This window comes from Mustela lutreola, chromosome 4 (genome assembly GCF_030435805.1).
Source record: "Mustela lutreola isolate mMusLut2 chromosome 4, mMusLut2.pri, whole genome shotgun sequence".
Taxonomy (NCBI): domain Eukaryota; kingdom Metazoa; phylum Chordata; class Mammalia; order Carnivora; family Mustelidae; genus Mustela; species Mustela lutreola.
In genome coordinates this window covers 8698400-8724534 of record NC_081293.1, presented here as the reverse complement: position 1 = coordinate 8724534, position 26135 = coordinate 8698400, and the positions used below count along the sequence as shown (strand labels likewise).

Sequence of the window (26135 nt, the reverse complement as noted above, 5' to 3'; positions counted from 1 at the left end):
GTGACACCTCGTGACTGATCGATCTCGGGACAGCCCGGGGCTTGGTGGGTCCTAAGGCAGAAGAGAAAAGCAAGTCACGTAGCTGTGCGTTGTCTGTGATTTCTTGGTGAATCACTGAAAGAAGGGGAGAGACCGCGTCCCCCATTAGGAGAGAAAAGAGAAATGAGGGAGCCGGGTGTAGTGGGCTCAAGGTAGTAACAGGTGCATTCGTTTGTATGGAACGGGAAGACGCTTTTGTGATGCTGAGCTCCTTCCTGATCTTCTCTGGTCTCGGTTTTTGCAGCTCCCGTCCCGCAAGGGCCTCCACCGCCAGGTAAGTCTCCTTCATTGAAAGTGTAACTTGTCGAGTATAGAATCAGTCTTGATAATTCATGAGAGCAGACTAGATGTCTGCCTGTCCTAGCTGCCTGAGGGGAAGGAGCTGCGGGACGGAGCCCTCGGGGAAGGATGGATGGTCTACGCTGAATTGAGCCCGTTTGCACGGCAGGAAGCTGGGCATTAATGATCGAGAGCATTAATGATATATCAGCGGGACCCCCCACTCCTGCCATGGACATGTCCAATCCCATTTCCAAGCTCACCTACGATCTTGGGGTCCTGCCTGGCACCAGCCACAGAGCTTTTCTTCCCCTCATTCCCTCTCAGGGCTACAACCACGCACCGGCCAAGCTACAACGATGTCTACACCACCATGATCCTTTCCCATTTTGTGATTCCCTGTTGAGCTTGATGGGATTCTGGATTCTACCCCCAGGAAAAGACAAGGTGCATGCCTGGGAGCCAACCAGTGGTCTCTTGTCTGCCCACAGGAGGAAGTAACTCTTGTGGAGGATTAATTTCAGGCCTCTTGGGTTCCTTCTCCAGTCCTTGGTATCCAACGAACTACCCCACTGACGTGGAGTGCATCTGGGTGATACATGTGGCTGAGAAGTTCCACATAGAACTGGTGATTCCAAGCCTGAAGTAAGCAGCTTTGCCTTTTTCTACTTCAATGTCTCTCATGCCCCTACTAAGAGTTTTCTTTCCCAGATTAACCAGCCTCAATTCATTCATTCCTACTTCTTTCTCTACCTGTACCCATCTTTAAAGGACTATGTCCTATTTTAATGCATATTTATGTGCATATATATTTACATATTCATATACACATGCATGTACCTGAGTCACTTTTTAATGGAAATATTGCTTTTCTTGATAATGTTTAACCTGGTTTCATGTTTCTACATCGGGTCCCATCTGGGTCATTCCCTCTTCCTGACATTGTTCACAGTCTGTGCCAGACCTCCACCACTGTTCCCACCCCAGCACGTCAGCCTCAGGCATCCAGGAGCGGAATGGTTAAATGCTGTCCTCAAAGGGGAAATAGGTCTGCAGCGGAGTGAGGGATGCATCCAACCATCCAACCGTTTTACCCAATGGCCAAAGTTCCTTTCAAAGGGAGAGAACCAAAACCAGTATCAGGGAGCATTGTCTATTGTGAGGGAAATGTCTTTTTCATTCCTTCTTTCCACACCCATGAATTCAGTGAAAGCGAGGTGAGCAGATTTGGTACGGTGGATGCAAATCTATGAAACCCACAGTTCTATGACTTGGGGGCTCAGAGCGTTGTTTTCTCACTTCGGGATGATGGTTACTGCAAACAGCTGTCCTGACCCACTCTCCCCACGGTCTCAAGGTGACTTTCCCAACATAAATTTCCTACTATAATTTCAGGGTTTACAAATCAAGGAGCTTCTTCCTGTGTTGCCTATAGTCAGAACTTAGATACTGACTTCCAGGTTTTGATGTTTTTAAGCCTAGATTTATTGATATTTGCCTTTTGCGTCTAAGGACACGAAGTTAATTATTTTGCACCAGTGAGTCTCAGCTGATAAGGAGAGACCCCACGGGGACATTTGGCCGTGCCTGGAGGCATTTGTTTATTGTTGAAAGGGGGCAGGGAGCACCACAGTCGCACAGTGAGTAGAGGCCAGGGATGCGGCTAAGTGTCCTGCATTTCCCAAGACAGCCCCCCATGGCAAAGAAATCTCCAGCCCCAAATGTAGATAGCTCTGAGATTGAGAACCTCTGCTTGAAGCTTGCATTGTTTGGGTTTGTTTTTTTTTTCTATTTCAGCTTCTATGCGGAACTATCTTCGCACTAGATCTGCAAAAATTATAACCATATTTAAACTATGCCATTTCATTCTTGCTAAGTCAAGTGTGTCCTGTTTTCATGAAATCATTTCTCGGATTGCAGTATCTCCTGTTATGGTCACACTGTTGTTGCCCTACATATAAATGTTATCCTTTATTTTCTTACTTTAAAAATGGGTCAAAAAAAAAGGGGGGGTCGCGGGGCTCCTGGGTGATTCCATCGGTCGGGCATCTGATTCTTGATTTCGGCTCAGGTCGTGATCTCACAGTCCTGGGATGGAGCCCTGTGTTGGGCTCCATGCCCCACAGGGAGTCTGCTTGCGACTCTCTCTCCCTCTCTCTGCCTGTTCCCCCTACTAGCTCGTGATCGCCCTCTCTCTTTCCTTCTCTCTAGCTCCCTCTCAAAAAAAAAGTGGGGGAAGGGGTTGTTTTGGGGTCCTTGGCTCTTCCTTCATTGGAACAGATGCATTCTGCAATAAACCGGTTTTCAAATTTGGTGAGTCTATAACATGTACAAGTGTAACTGTGTGCGTCTTACACAACGAGCATGTACAACGCATGCCTCAAGGGCCACTTACTATTGTTTTCATGTCAGCATGCGCACTTCCCATTTTCATCTGTTAGATTAGAGTTGATATTCTTGACAGTGTATTTATTGAACCTGCTTTCTGTGCAGGCTCTGCTCTAGGAGCAGACTTCTAGTGTCAGACAAGACAGGTCTCTATCCTCATGGAGGATATATTCTAGATGGAGACTCAAATAGTACTTGAATAAACCAGTAGTAACTCAGGGGACAGGTTCCATTAGTGTTAAGTTGATATGTGCTATGAAGAAGAATGTTTATACATACATGGTATAGAGAGAGGTAGGTACAGACAGACAGATAGAGATGGTACAGATAGAGATAGGTACAGACAGACAGATAGAGATGGTACAGATAGAGATATCCTATAGATAGGATAGAGAATAGAGGGGGTGAGGACAGCATTTGGTAGGATGGTCAGGGACAGCTTGTCTGATCATCCAGGTTGGAACCGGATGGTCTGGGGCATGGGAGGGAAGATTCCTACTGAGCAGGCTCTGGGAGTTTTGACGGGAGGCACCACTTCTCCCGGCTCCAGATCCCATTATGTGTTTTATTCAATGAGACCCTATGGATGCCTGCCCTACCCCAGGGAGTGGCAGGTTTGAATAAAGAGTCAGGGTCATTCAGGATACACTCAGGGTAGAGAGGAAGGTGGTGGGAAAGAACAAAAGCCAAGATCTCAGAAGGCGGCCACGGAAATAGAGCCAGAGAGACACAGAGAAAGGCTGCCTGACCTGAGCCAGTTCCCAGAGGGAAGGACAGAAGGACAAATTCAAGCAATATTTAAGGGACCAAGTCCACTAGCGGGACATGTGGTTGGAAGGAGGCAGCAGCAGTGATGGCAAATGTTACCAATGATGATTTTATTTAAGTCATTTCTGCAGATTTCCTTGGGGACATTTACTGTGCCTTTACCTCCTCAGATTAGAGGACATCTATGGGTGCCCTTATGACTTTGTGGAAGTGTTCGATGGACGGCAAGTTGCCTCACTCTCCATGGGCAGGTTTTGTGCTGGGACAGAGCTTTCGTTCCTCTCCTCTTCAAACGTCATGACTGTGGCGTTCCGGAGTGACGCCATGATCACCAACACAGGGTTTTATGCTCTGTACAACGCCATTCAGCAGGATGAAAGGGAGAATGGTGGGTATCCTGATAGGGACCTTGGAGGGAGCTTAGATCTAATTTGGGTCCTTTCCCTTTGTGAGAGGAGATGCTTTCTAAATCTGACCCGCAGGGTCCGTCGTCACTAATGACATCCTGAGCAACATCCACTCTGACACGAACAGCCCCAGGGACCCCTCACCCTGCTCTGCCACTCGCTGTCATTTTCCACCGCCACAGCGTCCTGGCTGAAGAAACAGAGGGCTGGGTCTCATGCCTTGCGTTGGCTGGGTGTGTAGATGGAGGACCTGAACAAGGGTCTCTCTTTTCCACAGGAAGGGAAGACACAGTAGGGCAAGTCCTTCTACAACAAACCTACGTCAAATTACAACTACCAGCCCACCTAATTCCAACTGAATTCCATACAAAAACCACCCAGAACAAACCTCCTGGCTTCTGTAGCAGGGCATGGGGAATATTCTAGAGCTCTCAGTGGTTTATGCTTAGGGTGACTGTGCAATTTATTCTCTAATCAGGATACTTGTGAGGGTTTAAAAGGGATTCTAGAATAATTAAGAGGCATTACTTGATCTACAACGGTTGTAAATCCGGATTATTCTAGGCAAATCAGGACACAAGGCCACCCTACCTAGAATCCGATAGCCTAAGGTGAGAAAAATGTGCCCAGGTGCTGGGCATTCTATAACTGCAGAAGGTCCTAGAGTTTGGAGGCGGCACCACAGCTCAGAAGCCTCTGTTTTCCTGTCTTTCAGGTGTATCCCTGAGACTGGTGAACGGCAGCCACAGGTGTGAGGGCCGGGTGGAGATCTTCTACAATGGCACCTGGGGCACTCTGTGCGATGACAGCTGGGACCTGACAGACGTCAGGGTGGTGTGCCAGCAGCTTGGCTGTGGCGAGGCCTTATCAGCCCCAGCTCAGAGCTACTTTGATGGAGGCACTGGCCACATCATGCTAGACGACGTTCAGTGCACAGGGAACGAAGCCAAGGTGTGGCAGTGCACACACAATGGGTGGTTCTCCCACAACTGTGGGCACCACGAGGATGCCAGTGCCATCTGCTCAGGTGAGACCCGTAGGGCCCGGCACACCTGGGAGAGGGTCTCGCACATCAGCAGCCTCTGGGAAGGGAGAGCTAAATGCCAGCAGGCCATTACTCAGAAAGGACTCTAGGACTTCAAGCCAGCTTTCTAAGTCACTTTAAGAGTTAGACTTCCTTCTTTCCAATTAGTGCGTCTGTAAAATGTTCCAGGTCTCCCCACCACCACTTAAAAGTTGTGATAATTAGATAGAGGATTTGTATCATCAGACATCCCATTCCTGGCTAGACATGCCACAGTGTTGGGGACGGTCCCCTGTCCCTGAGTAGGAGTAGTAGCTGGTGTCTAAAGACGGCTTAGCGTGTACCAAGCTCCACGCTGAAACCAGTGCGATCAGACCCTCATTTGACCTTCCCAGTCTCCAATAAAGGAGACTAATACATTCTCACCTTACTGACAAGACAACAAAAGCATATCTAAGGTCACACATGCTTCCTTCTCTGTTCAGTATCGTCTCCAAGATACTGGAGGGAAGACTGAGCTTGGCTCGGGTACTCAATGTCCTCCAGCCCCACAACTGAGCAAAAGGAAAGAAATACCATATTTTTTTATTTGCTTTCAGTTTCAGTATCTCCGGCAATTAGATGAAAAATCATGAGGCTGAAAAGCAGAGTGTGCCCCTGACCTGGCTGCCAATCCTTAAGCAGCATTGACGGGTTTGGTACTACATTCCCAACTGCCCACAAAGAATGTGTTTGATCCTTAAAAAAAAAAACAAAACAAACAAACAAAAAACCCTGATTTTCTTTTGTGAACCACATGACTTACTCTTACTCATGTAAGAACCACATGTCTTACTCTTTCTTTCTTTCGGATTTTGAGTAGGTGTCGATGGGAATCCAAAAGTAGGACCAAAAGGTACAGTCGCTCTTGTGTACATTTCAACTGCTGCCAGGTCTCTGAGTGATGCCTGTGACCCTGGTTACTGGTTAATCCTGTAATCCGAGCACAGGTGACAGCATAAACCTTCTTTTGCTCAGGAATCAGAGCAACACAGCCCACTGATGTTGACCTATTGATGGCACTGGCTGGGAGAGGGCGGGTGGGGGTTGGTGGTCAGCATTCAGGTTCACCAGCAATGTCATACGTGGGCCCCAGGGCTACGGTGAGTCGGCTGCTGCTGTGATAGAGGGCTAGCTGCTCACAGGGATGATCACACCACAGATGCTGCGGAGGAGAGCAAGGAAATGAGAACCCCAGGCCAGCCCTCAAGGAGCTGGATCCAACCTCTCCCATCCGCACCGTAGTGTGCAGACGGCCCAGCTCTTAAAGAGACAGCCACCTCTGCCCAGAGCAGCCACAGCTTTGAGTGTCAGTATTTTTGAGGAATATCCTGGATAAAAATCCTGGCTCACGTATCATTCTTCCTCTGTGTGTTTTCACAGACTCCGCTGGTGATGGTCCTGCTGCAGGTGCGTCAACTTTAGGTAAACCCTTCTCAAGGTTTTAGATGTGCCTTATCGTCAGTGTAACCCTTCCGGCCGCTAGATGGTGGTCTCTTCCTCTTATATGTGAGAAGCTGCAACACCAAGGAGCCTTTAATTTAAATTTCGCACCAAACCCAGTATTTCAGCCATAAAAGGGATGTTTTAGGGGACGTGGGTGTCTGACGTCAGCTGGGATTGATATGTATAATACAAGGCATCTTCCAACACAACCAGCCAGTGACGCGCCCTGAGAAAGGATGCTTTAGGCTCACATTGTCCTTGTGATTTTCCACGAAAACACGCACTCAGCTCTGTCTGGGCATCTAGGTCCAGAAAGCCCTGCCAATCCTATGGCGGTGTCATTCCTCCTCACGAAGCCCTGTAAGCTCGAAGGGACTGGTGTAACCCTCTTATCTGATGGAGAACAGCGTCAGAACCTCAGAGGGGTCCCCCAAACCAACTTTTCTCTTATCAGGCAAACCAGCCCTGGAGTAAACGCCCCTCGCTCCTCCTCCCCGTGCCCTCTGACCCCTCAGAAAACACCAGCACGGGTCAGCGCCTCCTCCTGATGGGGTCTCTTTGCCCTTTCTTGCAGATGAAAACTTCCACTGTGGCGGTTTGCTCACAAATAATTCGGGCTCCTTCTCCAGCCCTTGGTATCCTAAGAAATACCCTATAAATGTGGTGTGTGCCTGGGACATCCACGTGGACGCCAGGGTTCATATCAAGCTCACATTTGAAGTGGTGAAGTGAGTAACTGTCTCCCACTTTGCTCTGTTTTGTCAACACAGTTATTGTATGGTGACTCACATAACACAATAAAAAAAAAACATAAAATAAAATATAAATAAAAAATAAACATAATTATCCTACCCACTGCCCCTAGCCCCACCAAGAAACAAACGAACAGACAAATAGAAAAGAGCCACCTTCCACAGTTCATTCTCCAAAGCAACGAAGGCGTTAGAGGCCCATTGGGTGGCATTGATCGAAACTTTAAAGGCAAAAGTCTTAATGCTGCAGTTCCAGTTCCAGAAGATGAGTCCACTGATAGTCTCATGTGCTGAGGGTAATCATGGCGATGTTCTTATAGGAGCACTAGATTGGAAACGATCTAATTGCCATCAGTAGGGGATTGCTAAACACATTTGGGTCCACCACACACTAGGGGTATATGGCCATGGAATGGTCTGCAAGAAAGCCTTGGACAACAGGGCCGCGACTGACATCTGGGCTTAGACTCTATCTGAAAAGAAACTTTATAGTAACTGCTTCTTAGAAGCAGAATGAAGCCAGCCCTCTGGCTTCTCCCACCAGTCAGGGGTGGGAGAAATTTTACTTTTTACCAAACACCTGTCCATACCACTTAAATTCTGGTCTCTGTGTTTATCATGCGTGCTCAGGAAATGCAATTTCATGGAGATTTCCAAAGTGGGGGGTTTTTATAAACAGGAAGATACGTACTGCCTGTCAGCAGGGTCATACTTCCCTCCAACCGTGTGAAACGATGTGGGTCTCAGCTGGTCTTCCAGAACCATCCTTTCCTGAACCCCTCTGTGCAGTGCTGGGGGAAGAAAAGCCCCAGCAGATGGATTCTGAGTGATGTTGTTCCTTCACAGATTGGAGAACTTCTACGGCTGTCCGTACGACTTCGTTGAAGTCTTTGACGGCCCGCAGAGTGAATCTTTTTCTCTGGGGAGGTTCTGTTCTGGTACAACCCCGACATTCACCTCCTCCTCAAATCGCTTGACGGTGGTCTTCCACAGCGACGCAATCGTCACCAACATGGGCTTTCATGCATCCTATGAGTCCATTGTGCAAGACGAGATCAATACTGGTAAGTCCTTTGGTCATTTTCCCTGCCTGGTGGCAGGCGAGGGCGGGTGGCCAACTTGGACAGGACACCAGGGATGGCCAGGGGACTCCCGCTCCCTCATTTACCCCCGAGGTCTGACTGGGCGAAGTAATTGAAGACCCACTTGTGGGCTATGGAACAACACATCCACTCTCATCTCCCAGCACAAGGTAGTGGGCAGGGCTCGCACCTGACGCTGCCTTGGGACCTGTTTCATTCCACACACATGTGTCGTCTCTACACCTGCTTCCGGTGCTGCCCACCAAGAGTGGCCACAACCAGGGTCAGTACACGTGGTGCTGCCCACCCCACACTGCCCTTTCAGGGGGCTCCTTTCGCCTCTGTCAGGTAGACAATCCTGTCTAAGGGAAAAGCTTTAAAAAACAGCCTTCAGAAAATCATACAGAGGGTACCTGGTTGGCTCAGTGGGTTAAAGCCTCTGCCTTTGGCTCAGGTCATGGTCCCAGGGTCCTGGGTCTCTGCTCAACAGGGAGCCTGCTTTCTCTGCCCTCTCTCTCTGCCTACTTGTGATCTCTTTCTCTCTGTCAAAAAAATAAATAAAATCTTTTAAAAAAATCACACAGATGTGAGAGCTCAAACCCAAGTATCCTTGGCCCACGTTAACCCTCAGTGGCTCTCTCCCCACGTCGGAGCAGAGAGCCCTCGAAAGCTGGTCAACTCCCAGGAAATGCCCAGGCCCTTCCTCAAAGGCAGGAGCAAAGGTAGGGTGTCCAGAGCATGACCGAGGCATGTCTCCTTTCCCAGATCTGGCCCTCAGGCTGGCCGGCGGCAGCCACCGGTGCGAGGGCCGCGTGGAGCTGCACTACAATGGCACTTGGGGGACAGTGTGTGATGACAGCTGGGACCTGCGTGACGCCCAGGTGGTGTGTGGGCAGCTGTCCTGTGGCAGGGCGGTGTCGGCCCCCAGCAGGGCACATTTCCGCCAAGGCCTGGGCCCCATTGCCCTGGACGACGTGGAGTGTAGAGGGACAGAAGCCAGGCTGTGGCAGTGCCTGCACCATGGCTGGTTCTCCCACAACTGTGGCCACCACGAAGATGCCGGCGTTGTCTGCTCAGGTGGGTCTGATTCTGACCCAGGTGGGTGGGCGGAATGGTGTTCCCAACTGCACTCAGAGCAGGAAGGAATCTTAATGTCGCTGTTTCCCAAGCTTTCCCCATTCCGACACTCCTGCATGGCTTCTGTCCGTCCACCACCCACAGCACTTTCCCCAATACTTTCTTTCTCATGGACTCTTCTTTCACTTACATGAAATCATTCTAAAGGAAGTTCTATATTCCCCCCATACGTGGACAGCCAGGATCACTTACCGTAAACAGACAATACATACCAATAGACACTGTGGCAATAAAACAATGTTAAAATGTTAAAAAAAAATTAAAACAAACAATGGTCTCTCTAATGTAATCAATTCATGCTCATGCATATTTGAAAATATCCTTCATCAGAATGGAACTCAACTTAAAATTTTAAATTATAATGCTTTATAAATATATAACTCTTAAACTAGAAGATGCACCATCTCAAATTATCTCACGTCCCACCAGTGATGAGTCATGCCTCTGGGAAACATCTCTTTGGTTCATCCCCCTTGTTGCCCAGGTGACACAGAGATGGCTCTTAAAGTCACAGAGCTGGGAGCCCAGGTCCCAGCCCAGCGCTGTTATTCCTCAGTTTTGTCTCGGTTGAGTTTCTGCAAATGAATTCCAAAGCCCACATTTATCTCTGCTTCTCTCTGGGTCTGGCTGGGAAGCGGCAAAGTTGTTTATCAGCTAGACCTGGCCACAATGACCAGAGGATAGAAGAGCAAGCAGGGGTGGGGGTCCTAGATGCTTCTGAGAGGAGAAGAGAGACATCAAGGGGCAGAGTCAGTGTTGAAGCAAAGCAGGAGTGGAAGTCATGAGCTGAATATGACATCTGAGGACAGGGCTGGGGGCCGAAGGAGCAGGGAGGTGTGGAACCAGGACCATGGACAGAGTCACACGAGGTGGGTGGGAAGTGATGGGGACAGAGTTCAGCTTCACCCTGGCCTGCGGCTCCTTGGCTCCCTCCAGGTGCTGATGCTCCCAGTGTGTGTCCTTGACACAAACCTAGTTCTGCATTTTGCAAACTGACACTTGCTCTGGGAGGCAAGATCCAGGAAGAATTACAGAATCAAACCAACTGGAAAGTTAGGAACTCCACATAAGGCAACCAGCACTGTGGCCAGTTTGGGGGTGAGGAAGACACTGTGATGTCCAGCAGCTCGACAAAAATGAACCAGTGACCCAGGACATCTAGTGCTTGCAATCATGGCAACTCAGGGCCATCTCCCCTGCCCAGATTGGGTGCAGTTTCTCCCCAGAACAAGAGACAGACCTTTCTGTTTCAAATAAGTAGATCAACCTCTCAGGTTTGAGAAGAATGGAAGGACATGACATAAGCTCACCTTTTGATCTATGTCTCTCCTAGCCTCTCTGCCTTACTCAACACCATCAGCTGCTACAAGTCACCCAATTTCAGGTAATTTCTATTAGGGTTTATTGAGTAACTGTAACGTATCTTGGCAAAGTCATCGTGGGCAGTACGACAGTGGTTTGGAAGCCAAAGGCCCTGGATCTACCATTCTGGCTTCATCAGTTACAAACTGTGGGATCTTGAATAAATCTCTGAACCCCCTCGTGCCTTCTCCTGTAGATATGGATGAGGAGGAGGAGCTAAGGCCTCCTAAGGCCGTACTGGGACACAGCGTTCTCTCTGTGTAGGATGGGCAGGGCAGTGCCTGCCATGGGGGGAGGGGGACACTATTTAGAGGCAATGGCCACCTTCCAAGCACTGCAAGGAGTCATCTTGGTGTGTGCTACTTTCTGCCTGACAGAATGACAAAGAATGAAGAAGCTGTGCACCCAACTTGGTCTTTCCCTGACTCTGTGACCAGCTCAATGGTTGTCATATTTTAAATTAGGTCAGCACCCTGTTTGTGGCAGAGTCTTCAAGAGTAAAATACAATATACAGGGGAGTTAGGAAAAAGAAATGCCCCCACACCTTCAAAGGAAACACCAGAGTAGGTTAGGCTAAACAAGGAATGTTTTCTTTAAAATCTCTCTGCTTAAAAAAAAAAAAAAAAAGTATTAACTACCATGCTCTGATTTTCTAGAATGAGCCTCAGTTGCTTGTCCTGCTGGTACATATACCAGCTGAGCGATGGCAGGGCGCCCCCCGACTAAGCGAGGACCAGGGAAGGGACTTGAACTAGAATCAGGAACTGTACGTGACCCACAAGGCAGAGGGCCCACGGACAGTTCACTGAGAGTTAAATGGGTTTGACATGTAAGATGTGGTATCCTGTTCTTTTGTGTTTTACTCTGCCCTTAGCATTTTTCCCGGAGCCGACAAAAGTTTCCACATCAGCAGGTAAGCTGTTCCTCTCTCCTCACTTGCCTTCGCTGACTTGAGTTTTAGCTCAGAAATGCTCCAGCGCGATGGCCGTGGGAGAAAATGTTGCCATTGGAAACACTCCCCGCCCCACCCCCAGCCTGAGGCGGGCGTGCAGGGAACTGCTGCCAGCGGAGGGGGCTGAGGATATCAGGGTTTGCCTGGAAAATCTGTGGTTGGCAAGTGAGTGGCAAGAAGCTAGGAGATGCATATTGACTTCTGGGGACGGGTCTGGAGGGCTGAGGGTGGCCCGCTCAGCCCAAATCTCCCCATGCCCGACTCCCACCACGAGCTGTCCCTGGCTGTGTTCTGAGCACAGCCCACCTCTGTTCCCTTCTGCAGCCCTGCCCTTCGAGCATGAGGGGCAGCCAGGAACGACCGTTCTGTGCGCTCCCCAAAGTGTCCGCACTCTTGTGCTGTGTTGCTCCCAGCACTGTGCTACGTTCCCATGTTGTGTTGTCCCAGCGACCCTGGGAACAACACAGAGGAAAGCTATTGTTGTCAGATGACCAGCATGTGCATGGGCACACAGAGAATATCACACACACACACACACACACACACACACACACACACACGAAGTGGTATGTGCACGTTAGCTTCTCAGGAAAAACCCAACAAACCCTGTGAGTGCCAGAAACCAACACTTCGCCCCACACCGGGCAGGACACGAAGCAGCTTCACAGGGAGGCAGCTCCGAGCCGCCGGCTAAGGAGCAAAACGTTGTGGCAGGCAGCTGTAACCTGCAGAAGCGCAGTCATACCCAAGGCAAGAAAGAATAAACCAGGGAGGCGAAGTGAAGCGGGGAGCAGATCTGTTGTCACCGAAGATCAGCAGACACTCTCCAAGACGTGCCGGCTCTTCTGGTGGCCGTTAGAAGTGTCCACCGAGGTCCAGGCCTGCGGCTGATGAATGGGTCAGGCAGGTGTGAGGCCCACGCTGACACCCGGGGCACGGCGTGTGATGACAGCCAGTCCCTAGACAATGCCACGTGGTCTGCAGACAGCTCGGCTGTGGCCCGGCCGTGTCCACGCTCCCGGGGGCCAGCGTCTGCCCTGGGTCAGGCAGCATCCTTCCAGACAATGTCAACTGCGCGGGAAGCGAGTCGTCCCTGGGGCAGTGTCCTCCTGGCGCTGGCTCGCTCACAACCGGCGGCACCACCAGGACGCTCGTGTCTTCTGCTCAGGGGAGGGCAGGTCCCTCGTGGGCCGGTCAGCCTAGGCTGAGCCTGAAATCTGCACGGGGAGTCTGGAAACATCTCCATGCCTTAAAGCTGCCCCGCATCCAGGACAGGTTCCTGTTCTCACTCCGGAAGGGTTGCCAGCTGCTTCAGATATGGGAGGCCCCGTGCCACTCAAGGGACTCCAAAGGTTAATCCGCTGTAAAATAATCAGTAATGGTACTTATAAAGTTTCGGTGGATGAAACGAGTCATCCCACATGAAGCCTTAGTCAAGCATATGACACACGGTGAATGTACGACACGTTAAGTGTTTCACTGGGATTTTAGTTCCTAAGGCAAATTCTCTCGGAATCACTGTCTCGGAGGTTCAGGCCGGGCTGTAAAAACCCCAGCAGAACAGCCCAGGAGATGAGAACAACTGTTTACACAGGCTTGTTGGGCTGTTTTTGAACCGAGACCATGATTTTCAAGCCACTCAACCATCCTCATTTCTATTACTTTTTAATCTTGATGAAGTCCCCAAAATTCATTTTCGCTTTTGTTATTTTTTAAAAGATTTTTATTTATTTATTTATCTCTTTATTTGGTTATTTGGGAGGGGGCAGAGGGAGAAAGAATCTCACCCGGGGCTGCATCTCACGACCCTGAGATCCTGACCTGACTGAAAAGCAGAGTTGGACGCTTAGCAGGCCACACCCCCAGGTGCCTCACCCCATTTCTATTATTAGCCCTCCCCCCATTTTTCCTTATCTCTGCAGATTCTGCAGCTGCTGGGCATCCGGGGATCCGTGAGTTCCCTCCCATTTTATCTGCCGATGGGTGACGAGCCACCTAGTGCCGGGGGGCCCACCCTAGGTCTCCCTCACCACCCTTCAATGCTCTTCACTCCAGACCTTTCCCAGACGGCGAAGGTCCGGAGCTGTGTCCCATTCCCATGGGGCCGTCCTCTGGCCCCCGAGGAAAAGCTGTTTGGGGTGTTGGCAAGCTTGAGGTCATCCTTCCCGTATAGGAGATCTGCGTGCCAGCAGGACTGAGACCCCGGCTCCTGAGCCGACATAGGGCTCATCCACAGAGCGGGTGACAGGCCAGAGAAGGCAGGAGACTCTGGGGGCAGGTGGTCCTGGTGGCAGACTTTCCCAACTCTGCCACACCACCTGGACCTCTGGATGTTAAGGCTGAACTCTGGGTCCTGAGAAGCCCTCTGGGCCGATAGAGCCATACCCTCTCAACCCCAACATCCACTTTATTTCTCTTATTGTCTTACTCCTCACCAGAATAGTTGTACACATGTGTGAGCCACCATCACGTTTTACATGCTAACCATTGGATTACACTGGACGGGGTTGTTTAAAGGCAAACCCACGCATGGGAAGGAGAGGCTGTTGAGACAACTAGGCAGTTGCATGGATGGTTTGGAGTGTCCTTATGATGTTTTCTCTTCCCCATGTGCAGCTTCTTCAGCTCCTGAGGAGCAGCCACGTGTCTTCCATCCAACAGGTATCTTTTCCATTCTTAGATTTTGTGAGTTCTTTTCCTAGGCTGGCATTGGCAGCCCCCAGAAATGTAGCCAATGTAGTTTTCCTGGCCCTGAGGCTGTAGGGAATCAAAGCTGGTGAGATGGTGGGTTGTCCCCGTGCGGGGACTTTTCCAAGGAGAACCAGCCACCCACCCTGCCTCAGTGGCCTCACTGGACGTCTTGTAGGAAGAGCCTGACCCACACAGTGCTCTTGGGGGCCCTACTCTAAGGGAACCCCAGGAACCAGATCCACTTCTGGGGCTCAGAATATGAGAACCAACCTCACCTGCTTTTGGTTCAGGGGCAAGTTTCACCCAGTCACCATCTTACCTTCTGGTAGGAGCAATGCCCCCTCTTCTGCTCAGTTTCCCAGCCCCAACCTTCTCCCTCAACCTCCAATAAATACTTCAACCTTTTTAAAATTCAAGTAAGGTGAAATTAATTTTGTTCTGAGAGCTCCATAACATTTTTCGAGACCTGGGTAAGAAATAAGAAGTCTGAACATCAAGCGTTCTGCTGAACGGTTTTGAATTTGTAGAGAAACCACACGACAAATGATACTGCAGACAGGAAGAAAGCAGAAGTTTGTTTTTAAGTGTGTCTTCTACAAGGTCACCATGTGGCCCCGGTTCCCATAAAGAAGTGGCCCAGTGAGTGTGAACCACTGTAGAGACGGTGCTAAATTTCAGAAACCAGACACAGTCCTTGGTCCCCTCTGCATCTATGGTGTCCCCGTGGACACAGGCTGCGCAACCAGTGGCCAGAGGGCTGGGGCTGGGGTAGAATTCTCTAGCTGGGAATGCTGTCTCAAATATTGAGAGTGGCGAGAACCTTCTCCAGCCCCTCTGCCCTTGGCCCCTGCAGATCCTCCTGTGGTGCAGGTGTGGAGATCCTCTACGATGGCCCCTGGGGGGCGGTGTGTGACCACCTCTGGGGCCTGTCTGCGGTGCAGGTGGTGAGCCGGCAGTTGGGCTGCAACCAGGCCCTGGTGGGCCAGAGGGGCAGTCTGTTTGGTGGCAGCCTGGGTCCCATCTTCCTAGACACTGTACAATGTACAGGCAACGAGAGAAGCCTGGGGTGGGGCCACCACCTTGGCCTGTCGGTCCATAACTACAGACACCACGAAGAGGCTGGGGCCATCTGCTCAGGTCCCTGAACTCTCCCTCAGCCCGGCTTCCTGCCCTAAGCAGCAAAGCTGGACCTGCCAGGAGGCCAACCCCAAAAGCCTTGGGCTTCCAGGTCATGAAAACAGCTGGTCCCATCTGCCTGGAATTTTCCCAATTGTAGCGCTGGAAGTCCCCTGTCCCGGGAACCCCCTCAGATTCGGCTAACCCAGGACACTGGTCACACTAGTCTCAGGTGTGTCGGATATCACAGCCTGTTCCCCTGCTCCTAGGAGAGCCAAGATCCTCGGAGCAAAACCATGCCTGGGAAGTGGGAAGTTGAGCCCCTGCTTGAGACGGTTTTTAATTTCCAGGAATGATTTTCTGATATGTGTCGATCCCATAAACTTCTCATGAAGCTATTTCTCAGAGAGAGCTTCATAGGAACGCTCTCCTGATTTGCTGTTGCCCAACTAGGGCTTTTCTTACCATTAGGGACAATTTTTTATTTCAAAAAAGCTGAATGAACACTTAAAAACCCTGTTTGGTTACGTTTTCCTACTAAATGAGACATGCAGCAAACATCTATGACCCCCACCCCATGGCCCAGAGCCACCCCCTTCTCAGAGGGTGGGGGAGACAAGGTCCCCAGACGGGTGAAGAAGCAGACAAGGTGAGGATCCTTCTCGCCTCCTGTGTCACTGGGTAGTTCTTTTAGTCCGCAGAGGGAGCCTTTGGTGCTCCCAACACGTCTTGGTATCTCTCTGTGAGACTCAGAGTCAAAATGTCATCAGACGCTCATGTGTCCTATTTGTGTTAGTTTCAGGTCTAGGTGGCTATGGATGGCTCCTCCCTGGAAAAGCTCCGCTAGAGCCTTTGGATTAGTGTCCATAAGCCAGGGTCTCACCAACAGGGGGGAAGGTGGTGGTAGAAATCCAGTAGCCTCTGCCAGTCCGTTCTGAGCTGGCAGTTGGCACAGATGTGGGTTCACACACCCACTCAGCTGGTGCGTCTGCCATCGTTTCGCAAGTGTGCGCTGCGCTAATGCAAGTGCCTTCAGCTGCAGAAGCTGTCCCAGAACCAACAGAAACAAATCCTACAGCCGGTAATCCTTTTACGGCTTGTTTCGGGGCTTGCCAGTATTGACTCTTTCTAGTGGATTCCCTGAGGCTACAACCAGGAATGTCCATGACAGGAGGGTTCAGGCCCAACACTGTGGAAGAGGCTGCAAGCAGGGCTGGCTCTTGGTCTAGTCTCTGCTTCTAAAATTTATCTAACTGTGAATCTGGTGTACCAGAACCAGTGTACAAGTTTTGACTAAAGAAAACCATGAAAAGTTGACTTTGACCTATTTCTATGCTGTTGCTTAGCAATTTAATGACCCAGTTCTAAAATCAGTATCTATCCTTACCCTTGAAATTATCCCATTTCTTTTTTTTTTAAGATTTTATTTATTTTTTTGACAGAGAGACCACAAGTAGGCAGAGAGGCAGGGAGGAAGCAGGTTCCCCGCTGAGCAGAAAGCCCGATGTGGGGCTCGATCCCAGGACCCTGAGATCGTGACCCGAGCTGAAGGCAGTGGCTTAACCCACTGAGCCACCCAGGTGCCCCCAATTAACCTATTTCAAAGGAACAAGTATCTGAAATCAGAGCTCGCCCAGAAAAACCAGTCCCTGCATTTGTGGTCAATAATGTAACTTTTCCCTGTGAGACTTGGGAAAAGGAAGCAAGAGATGGTAGAGTAGTGGACTTCAGGGTTGGCTAGGGTACAAATTGCGGAAAAGTCCTATTAGAAATTACTTGCCAGAAGAGCTAATCCCATTCCAGTAACAACCCAAGTCTTGCCCAGACTTGCCCACCATCAGGTTGGCGGTGGGAGGAGCCGTTGTGAAGATACACCACAGTGGCACATGGGTGACCATGTGGGATGACCTCTGGCCACCGATGCGACCGACGTCGTGTGTTGGCAGCCAGACTGTGAGGAGGGCATCGGAGCCCTGAGAATGGCCACTCCAGGGAGGGTGTGGGGGGCGTCCTCCTGGACAATGTGCAGGGCCGGGCAATGAGGCCACAGTAGGCCAGTGCTGGCACTGGGCTTGCCATGCGGCCACCATGGATGCCGGAGTCCTTGGTTCAGGCACTCACTCTTGACTTTCTCCTGACATTGCCGGAGCCACAGCCCTGGGGGTAGGCAAGAGGGACGTGAAAATGAATATGCGGAAGCTCAGGCCCCTCGGGGTCCTCCAGACACCTGCTATGGTCCATTCTGGTTCCCAGAAGCCTCTGGGTCCTTGTTAGCGTCTCTTAATCAGCCGATTTACCCAACGTTTGAGCCTACACTCACGGGTTCACTTTGGAGCCCTCAGTCTCTGCCCTCTTCAAAGATTTACCAGATTCCCTGTTATCCACCCACTGGGGTAACTGCTCTTCCTAGTCTTTGGCTTAAAATTATGTTTTGAGCCGAAAACTGACTTTGTAGTGCTGCTTTGGGGAGTTCCATGAACAAGACCAAGTCCCTCCCACCTGGGCCCTTTGTGAAAGCATCACCTATTTCCTGGGGGCCCCTGGTTTGAGATGGCTTCCCTTCCTCTTTTTTTTTTTTTTTTTCCAATTCAACCCATGTACGCATTATTTCAGGCTGCCAAACCAGTATGACTACAAAAGCAGATAAGATGAAATGAAAATACCCACTGCCCAGCTACTCTTAATTTTGTAGAGCAAAGACAAGAATAAAGAGATTCAGCGAATGCATCCATTTACTTAACAGATAGTTCCCGAGCTCTTTCCCTGCACCAGGCGCAACTCTATGGGAAGACACAGAAGTGAGCACCGCAGGGGCCGATCCTGCCCTCATCAGGCTTCCTTACCAGGGCGAGGGGTCAGGATGCCTTAGGTGTGTCAGCCATAGTAGATCACTCACAATAGTGACATTGAATGCAGAGTCATTACGTACTTGATCAGGTTGAGGAACCACTCTCCTTTCCTATTCAGACATTGGTGCTATGGTATAAACTAGGCAGGTCACTGAAAATGAGCACATCAGTGTTGGAAACCTAAGGTCAGAACTGGGAAGGTTTCTATACTCTGCAACCCCAGGAAATCTTTGCTCCGCACGGCATCAGAGAAAAAGCCTTCCTGACCCATGCGGGGTGATTACACCGTCCCCACGACCAAAGATGCGTCTCACTTCCACCTTCACGTAGCCCTAGCTCCCGTTCGGTCTCATCCAAGAGGCTTTTCTTATTTGTAATTTCACATTTCAGACATCATTTTTGTGTCTAGTTTTAGTACATCTGAGACATAAATGTTTCAAGTTAAAAGGTAGCTTCTAAATTTTCTGTTGGTGGGTGGGATTTTTGTTTGGATTTTCTCTTACTTTGATTTTGGTTTTGCTTTACAGTTTCAGCACCAGCCGCAGAAATGACCACTTCGCCTGGTAATTTTATTTTCATTCTTGCTTTATAGAAATTACAGATGGCCAGATGGTCCCGCATATGGTTAGGGTTAAAGTTTATCCATCACCAGAAACTAAATATTGAGCTCATATCAAACTAATATAAGGTGCTCACATATTCATCGAATGCTTGGTAACTTGGGCAGATACAGCTTCCATCCCTTCTGTGTGGAGGACATCACTTGCCCAGTGTGTGCCCTTGGCCCTTGGTGCACCTGCAGGTCTCTGAGATCATATTATACTGACATAAGACTCCTTCAGATTCACACATTTGGGAATTCAATGAGTTCATTTTTGGAACAACGCAGGACTTTGGGCATCATGGGCAAATCTATCCCTGTAATCTGCATTTTCAGAAAATAATAGAGTACCACATCTCCCGTGTATGTTTCACAATACAGTACACCAACCCAGTCATATGCAAATTTTAAAAAATAATTTAAATAACTAAATAAGTCAGGGGGATACCATATCCTGCCCTTGAAGATTCTGCCTGTTAGCCCATTAATGTCTCTGACAAGTCCCGCAGTAAAGGATCTTTTTAACACTTGTTTTGACCCAGTGTTTCTCAAAATTCTTTGACCACTGAAACCTTCCAAGTAGAAATATAGCATCACAGAATTTGGAGCTCAAGAATCTTGGCTTGTGTTCTGGCTCTAGCCTTTACCAACTGGGTGACAGTGGGCAAGTGTCCTTACCTCCCAGAGCCTCCTTTCTTCATCTGTAGAACAGGAAGAGGAAGCTTGTCCTGGAGATTGGGTGGCATACACCAGTGCCAGCACACACACCAGTGCAAGTGCACACATCAGTGCAAGCACACACACCAGTGCAAGTGCACACACCAGTGCAGGCACACACACACCAGTGCAAGCACATACCAGTGCAAGCTCACACCAGTGCAAGCACACACCAGTGCAAGCGTACAGTGATGGGAGCTCGATAGTCACATTACTAAGGGATGTGTGTGCTGCTCTTGGCTGAGTATCTGGCTCTTTAGTTTAAGCAACACATGTGTCTTTTTGTGAACTTCCCTCTTGGGGACTTTGGGGATCATCCTAGAGCTTGAGTTAATCAATATATAGCTAAGTAAGTTGGAGACATGCCATCTAAAAACAAATAAATTCAAGTCAAGTTTTCTCCAACGGTAAACACTCATGAAAGTAGTTCTTGGCCCATGTTTCCAAAATCTCAGAACCCTCTGCCAGGCTCTGGAGAAACTGACCTCTAAGAAAATCAGATAATGAAACCGATTTGTGTCTTTGTGGTTGGGTCTGTGAGAATCAGCTGCCAGCTCTCTCAGGCAAGGTCAAGTTCGATATGGCAGCATCACCGTATAAGATTTTTTTCAAGATTTGGAAGAAACCTTAGAGACTGTTCAGACCTAAAATCACAAACAGGCAGTCCATTGAATAAGTTTGGACATGGGGGCGGTTTTAATTCAGACGAAAGAGTTTTGCCAGTCAATGTTTAATTTTCTTTTAATACCACATTTTACAAATGAGTGATTTCATATAAAAGTCCAGATTTCAAGCTCTTTTGGAGAACCCACAGAATAGGAAATGCTAGAATGAATTTTGTCAAGACACCAATTGTCCAGGGTTGAGCAGGCAGGGGACCCTTTACATGGGCAGTGCTATCTGGTTTCTTCCTGGCCTGTACCCATTATTTCTGGGGCTAGTGGCATCTCTGCATGAATGCTTGATACCTCCCAAACTTCAGTGTTCAAATAAATCACCTGGAGATCTTTTTACTTTTTTTTTAAGATTGATCGATTGATTGATTTTAGAGGAAGAGAGAGCAGAGAACATGAGTGGGAGAGGCAGAGGGAGAGAGGATTTCAAGCAGACTTCCTCCTGAGCACAGAGCCCAACCCAGGGCTCCATCTCATGACCTTGAGATCATGACCTGGGCTGAAACCAAGAGTCAAATGTTTAACCTTTTAACTGACCGAGACACCCAGACACCCAGCCTGGAAATCTTTTGAAATGCAGGCTCTGATTCCATTGTTCTGGGGTGAGTCTTAAGGGTCTGCATTTCTAACAAGGTGATGCGAGGCTGCTGGTCCATGGACTGGCCCTTCAGATGCAGCAGAGGAAGCTGAGAGATGCAGCGGGACTTGTCCACAGCCACATACACAAAAAGCAGAGACTCCAACCCAGGTCTCTTTATACCATCTTCCTCATTATTTATTTATTTCCCTTAGCTCAAGGATACAGAGAATAGGAAAATCAAATAGGAACAGAGCGTAATCAAATATGAACACAGCTGGGGCAGAATTTGTAAACAGGATTATTTTAAAAAAAAACACTACTTATCAATAAACTGGGTGGACAAGGATGGTATTTAATTAAAATTTCCTTGAATTACGCTTGCTTTGACAGTTCCTGATTCCACTGCTGCCACAGATTTGGTCCTTGGAACTGGTAACAATTCTTCTGCTGATTTGTCCTCTTCCTGCCTTTCGGGGATATTGCTGTATTGAAATTCTACCTCGATAGTACGCGTTCACTATTTGTCCAGGGGTGGTTTGGCTGAGTTAATCCCTTGGAAAATGGACTATAATCCAGAAATAGACACAGAGGGCCTCTACACAGCCAAGTTTAGGTCCCAACATTCAAGCTCACATGAGAGTATATACAGAGCCTGTGGTTCTCACTTCCTACACACACATGGTGTCCCCACTGTGTATTATGAAAGACAACAAACCAGGAGGGGTATGGGGACAAGGAGGGAGAAGAGCTACTCATAGAACAGCCACAGTGGCAATAGCAAGAAATGCTAACCGATCATCTGACAGCCATAGAAGTGTTCCAAAACCCAGTAAATGTCACCAGACTCTCTAAATGTTACGATATGGACCCCAAATGCCTACTAACCTCAACATCCTTTGAGGTACCCTAGTATGACAGCCCTGAGCCACAGTGATTTCTTCCCCAGGAGCCTCAGTCATGCAGATTGGACTCTGTCTTCTGCTTAAAAAGACAGGACAGGGAAACGTGCTCCATTTCAGGAAAGTTTTCATTTCTAATGGTTCATGTTTTGCTTTGGGTGCCTCTACTTTTATTCAGGAGGTTGGGAAGTAACGAGTCCTCACACTTGAATATTTCCAACAACAAAACCAGGTAGATGAGATCATAGGAAAGGCAGAATTGTGTAGAACTGGAAAATGCATAAAAACGTTCTGATCGATTGATTTTCCTGTTTGTGTTTCCTGTTTAGGCATAATGCCTACTTCAGCGGAAGTGACTTCTTCACCTGGTAATGCACTCCGCCCACTGCAAATATAGGCAGATGGGTCAGCAAGACTGCCTGTGCCATGTCAACCAGGACAGTTGGGGGGGGCTGGGGGGAGTGCAGGGAGTGTCAGGTTGTCACTGTCTTTGAGCAGAATGCCCAGTCTGGGCCAAGCCCTGTGACAGAGCCAAGGTGGTGGTGTTGCCTCTCAGGAAGATAGGGACAGGTACTCGCTGGCAGGTGACATCACCTGTCACAGGTTCTCAGAGCATCACATATCTCCCCTTCATAGCACTGCTCACAGCTGCACTTTGACAGAGAAGGAGCCCTGTCTTGATTTCTTTGTTGTTTGACTCCAGTATCTAGCACAGTGTCTGCCATAGAAGAAGGAAGGGATGAATCACAATCCATTGTTAAATACATGAAGTCCTTGATTTCTATGCTCCAGGGACAGAGAGAAGAAAATGGGTTAACTGTAAACAATTATTTTTGCCATTTGGCAGGTTTTGATCAATTGCCTTTTCTCATTTCCAGAATCTTCTACTATTACTATAACCACCTCAACAGGTAATTTTGGTGTTATTGTGGGTTCTATCCATCTTACTTGCTATAAATTATCATGTTTGGTTTTCCAGGGAGCTTATTTCACAATTGTTTCTGTCCTGATCAAATTATTTTATTCTTTAGAGACTTTAAATATGCTTCTATTGACCTGACTCACATAGGCCACCTCTGCACCCCCAATGGGGAATGAGATCCAGGAAGCACAGCTAAATGCGTGGGCCAAGGGAAAAATTAGTTTGGCCAACTCCCAAATTCAAAAATAAGTCATTCACTGGACAGACTATTGATCTAACATCAACTGCCCATGATGGGAGCTCCTCCTGGAAACCAGTCATGGCATGGGTGTTGGCAGGATGGTGGAGAGCCAAACCACAGCTTTGACTGGTCCTCCTTAGACATTCGTCCAGCATTTGGTGAGGATGGTCATGTGCCAGGCTCTGTGCCAAGATATTGAGAGATGCAGAGTTGACCACAGTAACAAGTAACTTTTGTCTTGTACAATAATCTTGAATGATGCTGGTTGCAATGATATCTGAGGAGTTCCTAATGTGACTTTGGGGTGAACAATTTTACAAATATAGTGTTAGAGGTTTATTTGTGGGGAGGACAATAAAGAGGGTGCTCTCCCCTACTCTAGGTGCTAAAGCAATTAAATAAGACACCAGAGTCAAGACCAAAATACGGTCCACACTCCTGAGAAGGCTTGGTTGGAGGGCAACCCTTGGTACAAGAGGCAAATGGACCTGCCATCCCCTCCTTACCCTCAGTCTGGGTCTTGGGACAGTCCAAGAGCTCGCCCTTTCCCGTGTCACTGCCTTCCAACCATTCAAGGAGAGGAAGGAAGACCAGGTGTAGGAATCCCTCCAACTACAGAATCTCTGTTAGACAAACACATATTGGGAGAAACTTGGACCAATGGTTGTTGCCCTCTAAGTAGGTAATGTTCACCTTCTCCGAGGGGAGAAGTAAAGGGTGGGCAAGAGGAATGGAAACGCAAGGACTGGAGAGGTGCCCTGGAGGCAGTGGAGGATCTAGGGATGCCCCTGTCTGGAAAGCAGGAAGACCAGACAAGCCAGTTATACCTATACCATCTAGGATGGCCACCTTTATGTCTCTTGTATTTAGCAACACGTAGGCTTGATATGGCTGTCTTACTGTTCCTTTGTTATTTTTGTTCTCCTGCAGATTTAGTAGCAACCACTGTGACCTCCACACCAGGTAAGACACTGTCTCCTGCCCAAGTAAGTGCCTCTTCTTGGACTTCCATTCATCAGTCTAGGCTGTTCCATGGAAAGCTTATCCCCAGCCCAGCCTCAGTAAGAACAAACCCTCAAGTGTCCTCTCCTCTCGGCTGGTTTTTAGGTCTTCTCTTCTCTTTTTTACAGATACATCTTCATCCTCAGCAGAAGTGACCTCTCCCTCTGGTAAAGGCTTTCTTGTCATGTGGTTTAAAATCATGAGACCAGCTTCTCACTTGCCATATTCGATTTTGAAAATGAGCCCACATAATGACCATGTTGACCACAAAGTAGACTGAATGAAAAGACACACTGAAGAGTCCTTTCTCCCATTTTTAAGTGTCCTATTTTCTCTGTCCCTATACAGATGTATCTTCAACTTCAGCAGAAGTGGACACACCCTCTGGTAATGTTTTCTGTCTGTCACATTTCTTAAGTTAAATATGATCAACTCTCCCTCTTTCTGTTGGACAAATGAACATAGGTAGTGAATATTTTGTCTGTGGCAGAAGATCTGATATGTCAACAGAAGTCCCAGCATCCTTTTAATAGAAATGAAGCTTCATGTTCTCTTCATCCATTCATAGTCAAAAAAGTGGTCCCTCTGCTAGGACATTCCTTCCACTTGTTGGCCTGGTCTTAATCAGATGTGCTCATGGGAGGCAAGGGCAGGGCCCCCCCATCTCCACTAGCCTGGTGACCTGTGTTAGGTTACAGGTGGTGCTTTGACCCATCCCACACACCAAAATGCAAGAGAACTAGATTGTGATAGTGTTGGTTCTACCCATGTGCAATTCCATCTTCTACCACACTGCTGTTCAAACCAAAACTCTCCATTGTCTTTTCACTGATAGGTGAGTTTGAGTCTTCTTTGTTTGCAGATATAACTCCCACTCCAGGAGAAAAAGCCTCTTCACCAGGTAGGTTCTCTACTCTCTGTGGAGCCCTGGTGAGTGACTTTCTGAGAAACCATAGCCCAGCAGGAGCGGACACACTCAGAGAAAACACACTCTTATTTCCCCAAGAGCGGTCAGGAGAGGAGAGGGAGGTCTGGTTGGTTCCAGGCCACTGGAACCCACAGTAGTTATGATTCTGAACATGGTGGAGGCAAGTGCAGGGACAGGATGAGTAGGATAAGATAGCATTCAGCATCAATCCTGGACGACACGTTAGAGATGGCCCATGGCAACAATTCTCAGATGTTCATGTACAAGTGAATGGCCTGGAGAACTTGGTAAAATGCAGTTTTGGATTTCATGGCTCCAGATGGAGGCTGGATTCTGCATTTCTCACAGGCTCCCAGGTGATGCTTATCCTGCTGGTCATGGGCCACATTCGAGGAGTACAATGCTGAACCACTCCCCTTGTTTTGGAGGAAAATGAGGCCCAGAGAAGGAGGAAACTTGCCACTGCTTTAACTCAGGCAGCCATAACTAAGTATTACAGACCATGTGGCTTAAACAGCAGAAATTTATTTTCCACAATCCTGGAGACTAAAAGTCTAAGATGAAGGAGACAGCAGAGAAGAACTGCAATGCCCACATTTTATGCTCCCGAAAAGCAGCGTGCTGTAGAAAGGGTGCATGTTCTGGGGTGTCCCAGGTGAGAACTGAAGATGTCCCAGGCATGTTTACAAGCTCTCTGAGTCTCGATTTCCTTGTCTCTAACATACAGACAGTACTTCCTGGGAACAGCTGCTGTAGGGATTTGAGAAGGAAATTATAGGACATAGGATGGATGTTCAAAATGGGAATGGTTTGTCTCTCTGGCAACGTGCCAACTTCTCATATACCGTTTTACTCCTGGATGTGTATGTCCACACGATAAATAAGCAGGGTGGGTTCTGCTCTATGCAGCTTATGGGTCAGACTTCTTTTCATAAACTTGGAGTGTACAGTGTGAAATTTCAATGACATGCGATGTCATTAATGCTTTCTTTGGACTAGAAACAAATTTTTTCTCTCTCTTTTTTTTGGCAGCCGTAAATCTGATTTCAACAAAAGTGACACCATCACCTGGTAAAGATCATATGCCTGTTGCTAGATTAACCCTTAGTTGTATAGTAATTTATACAACCACAATTTATCCTAAAATGCATTGTCACTTTTTTGCTTCCCTCTGTGTATTTCACGTGGAAGTATACCTCTCAGATATGATCCTTCTCTTATCTAAAAATGTTTCTGAGA

General features: G+C 48.4%; 1 protein-coding gene across 1 annotated transcript in view; it reads left to right on the top strand.

Moving 5' to 3' along the window:
* LOC131830044 (deleted in malignant brain tumors 1 protein-like) overlaps nucleotides 1–26135 on the top strand; it is a 76644-nt gene that overhangs the window by 38255 nt on the left and 12254 nt on the right. The window contains exons 21-28 of the mRNA XM_059172439.1: nucleotides 284–313; nucleotides 810–963; nucleotides 3645–3862; nucleotides 4597–4908; nucleotides 6965–7118; nucleotides 7989–8206; nucleotides 8990–9301; nucleotides 15238–15408. Coding sequence (XP_059028422.1) covers nucleotides 284–313; nucleotides 810–963; nucleotides 3645–3862; nucleotides 4597–4908; nucleotides 6965–7118; nucleotides 7989–8206; nucleotides 8990–9301; nucleotides 15238–15408 — 1569 coding nt within the window. The remainder of the gene's footprint in view (nucleotides 1–283; nucleotides 314–809; nucleotides 964–3644; nucleotides 3863–4596; nucleotides 4909–6964; nucleotides 7119–7988; nucleotides 8207–8989; nucleotides 9302–15237; nucleotides 15409–26135) is intronic.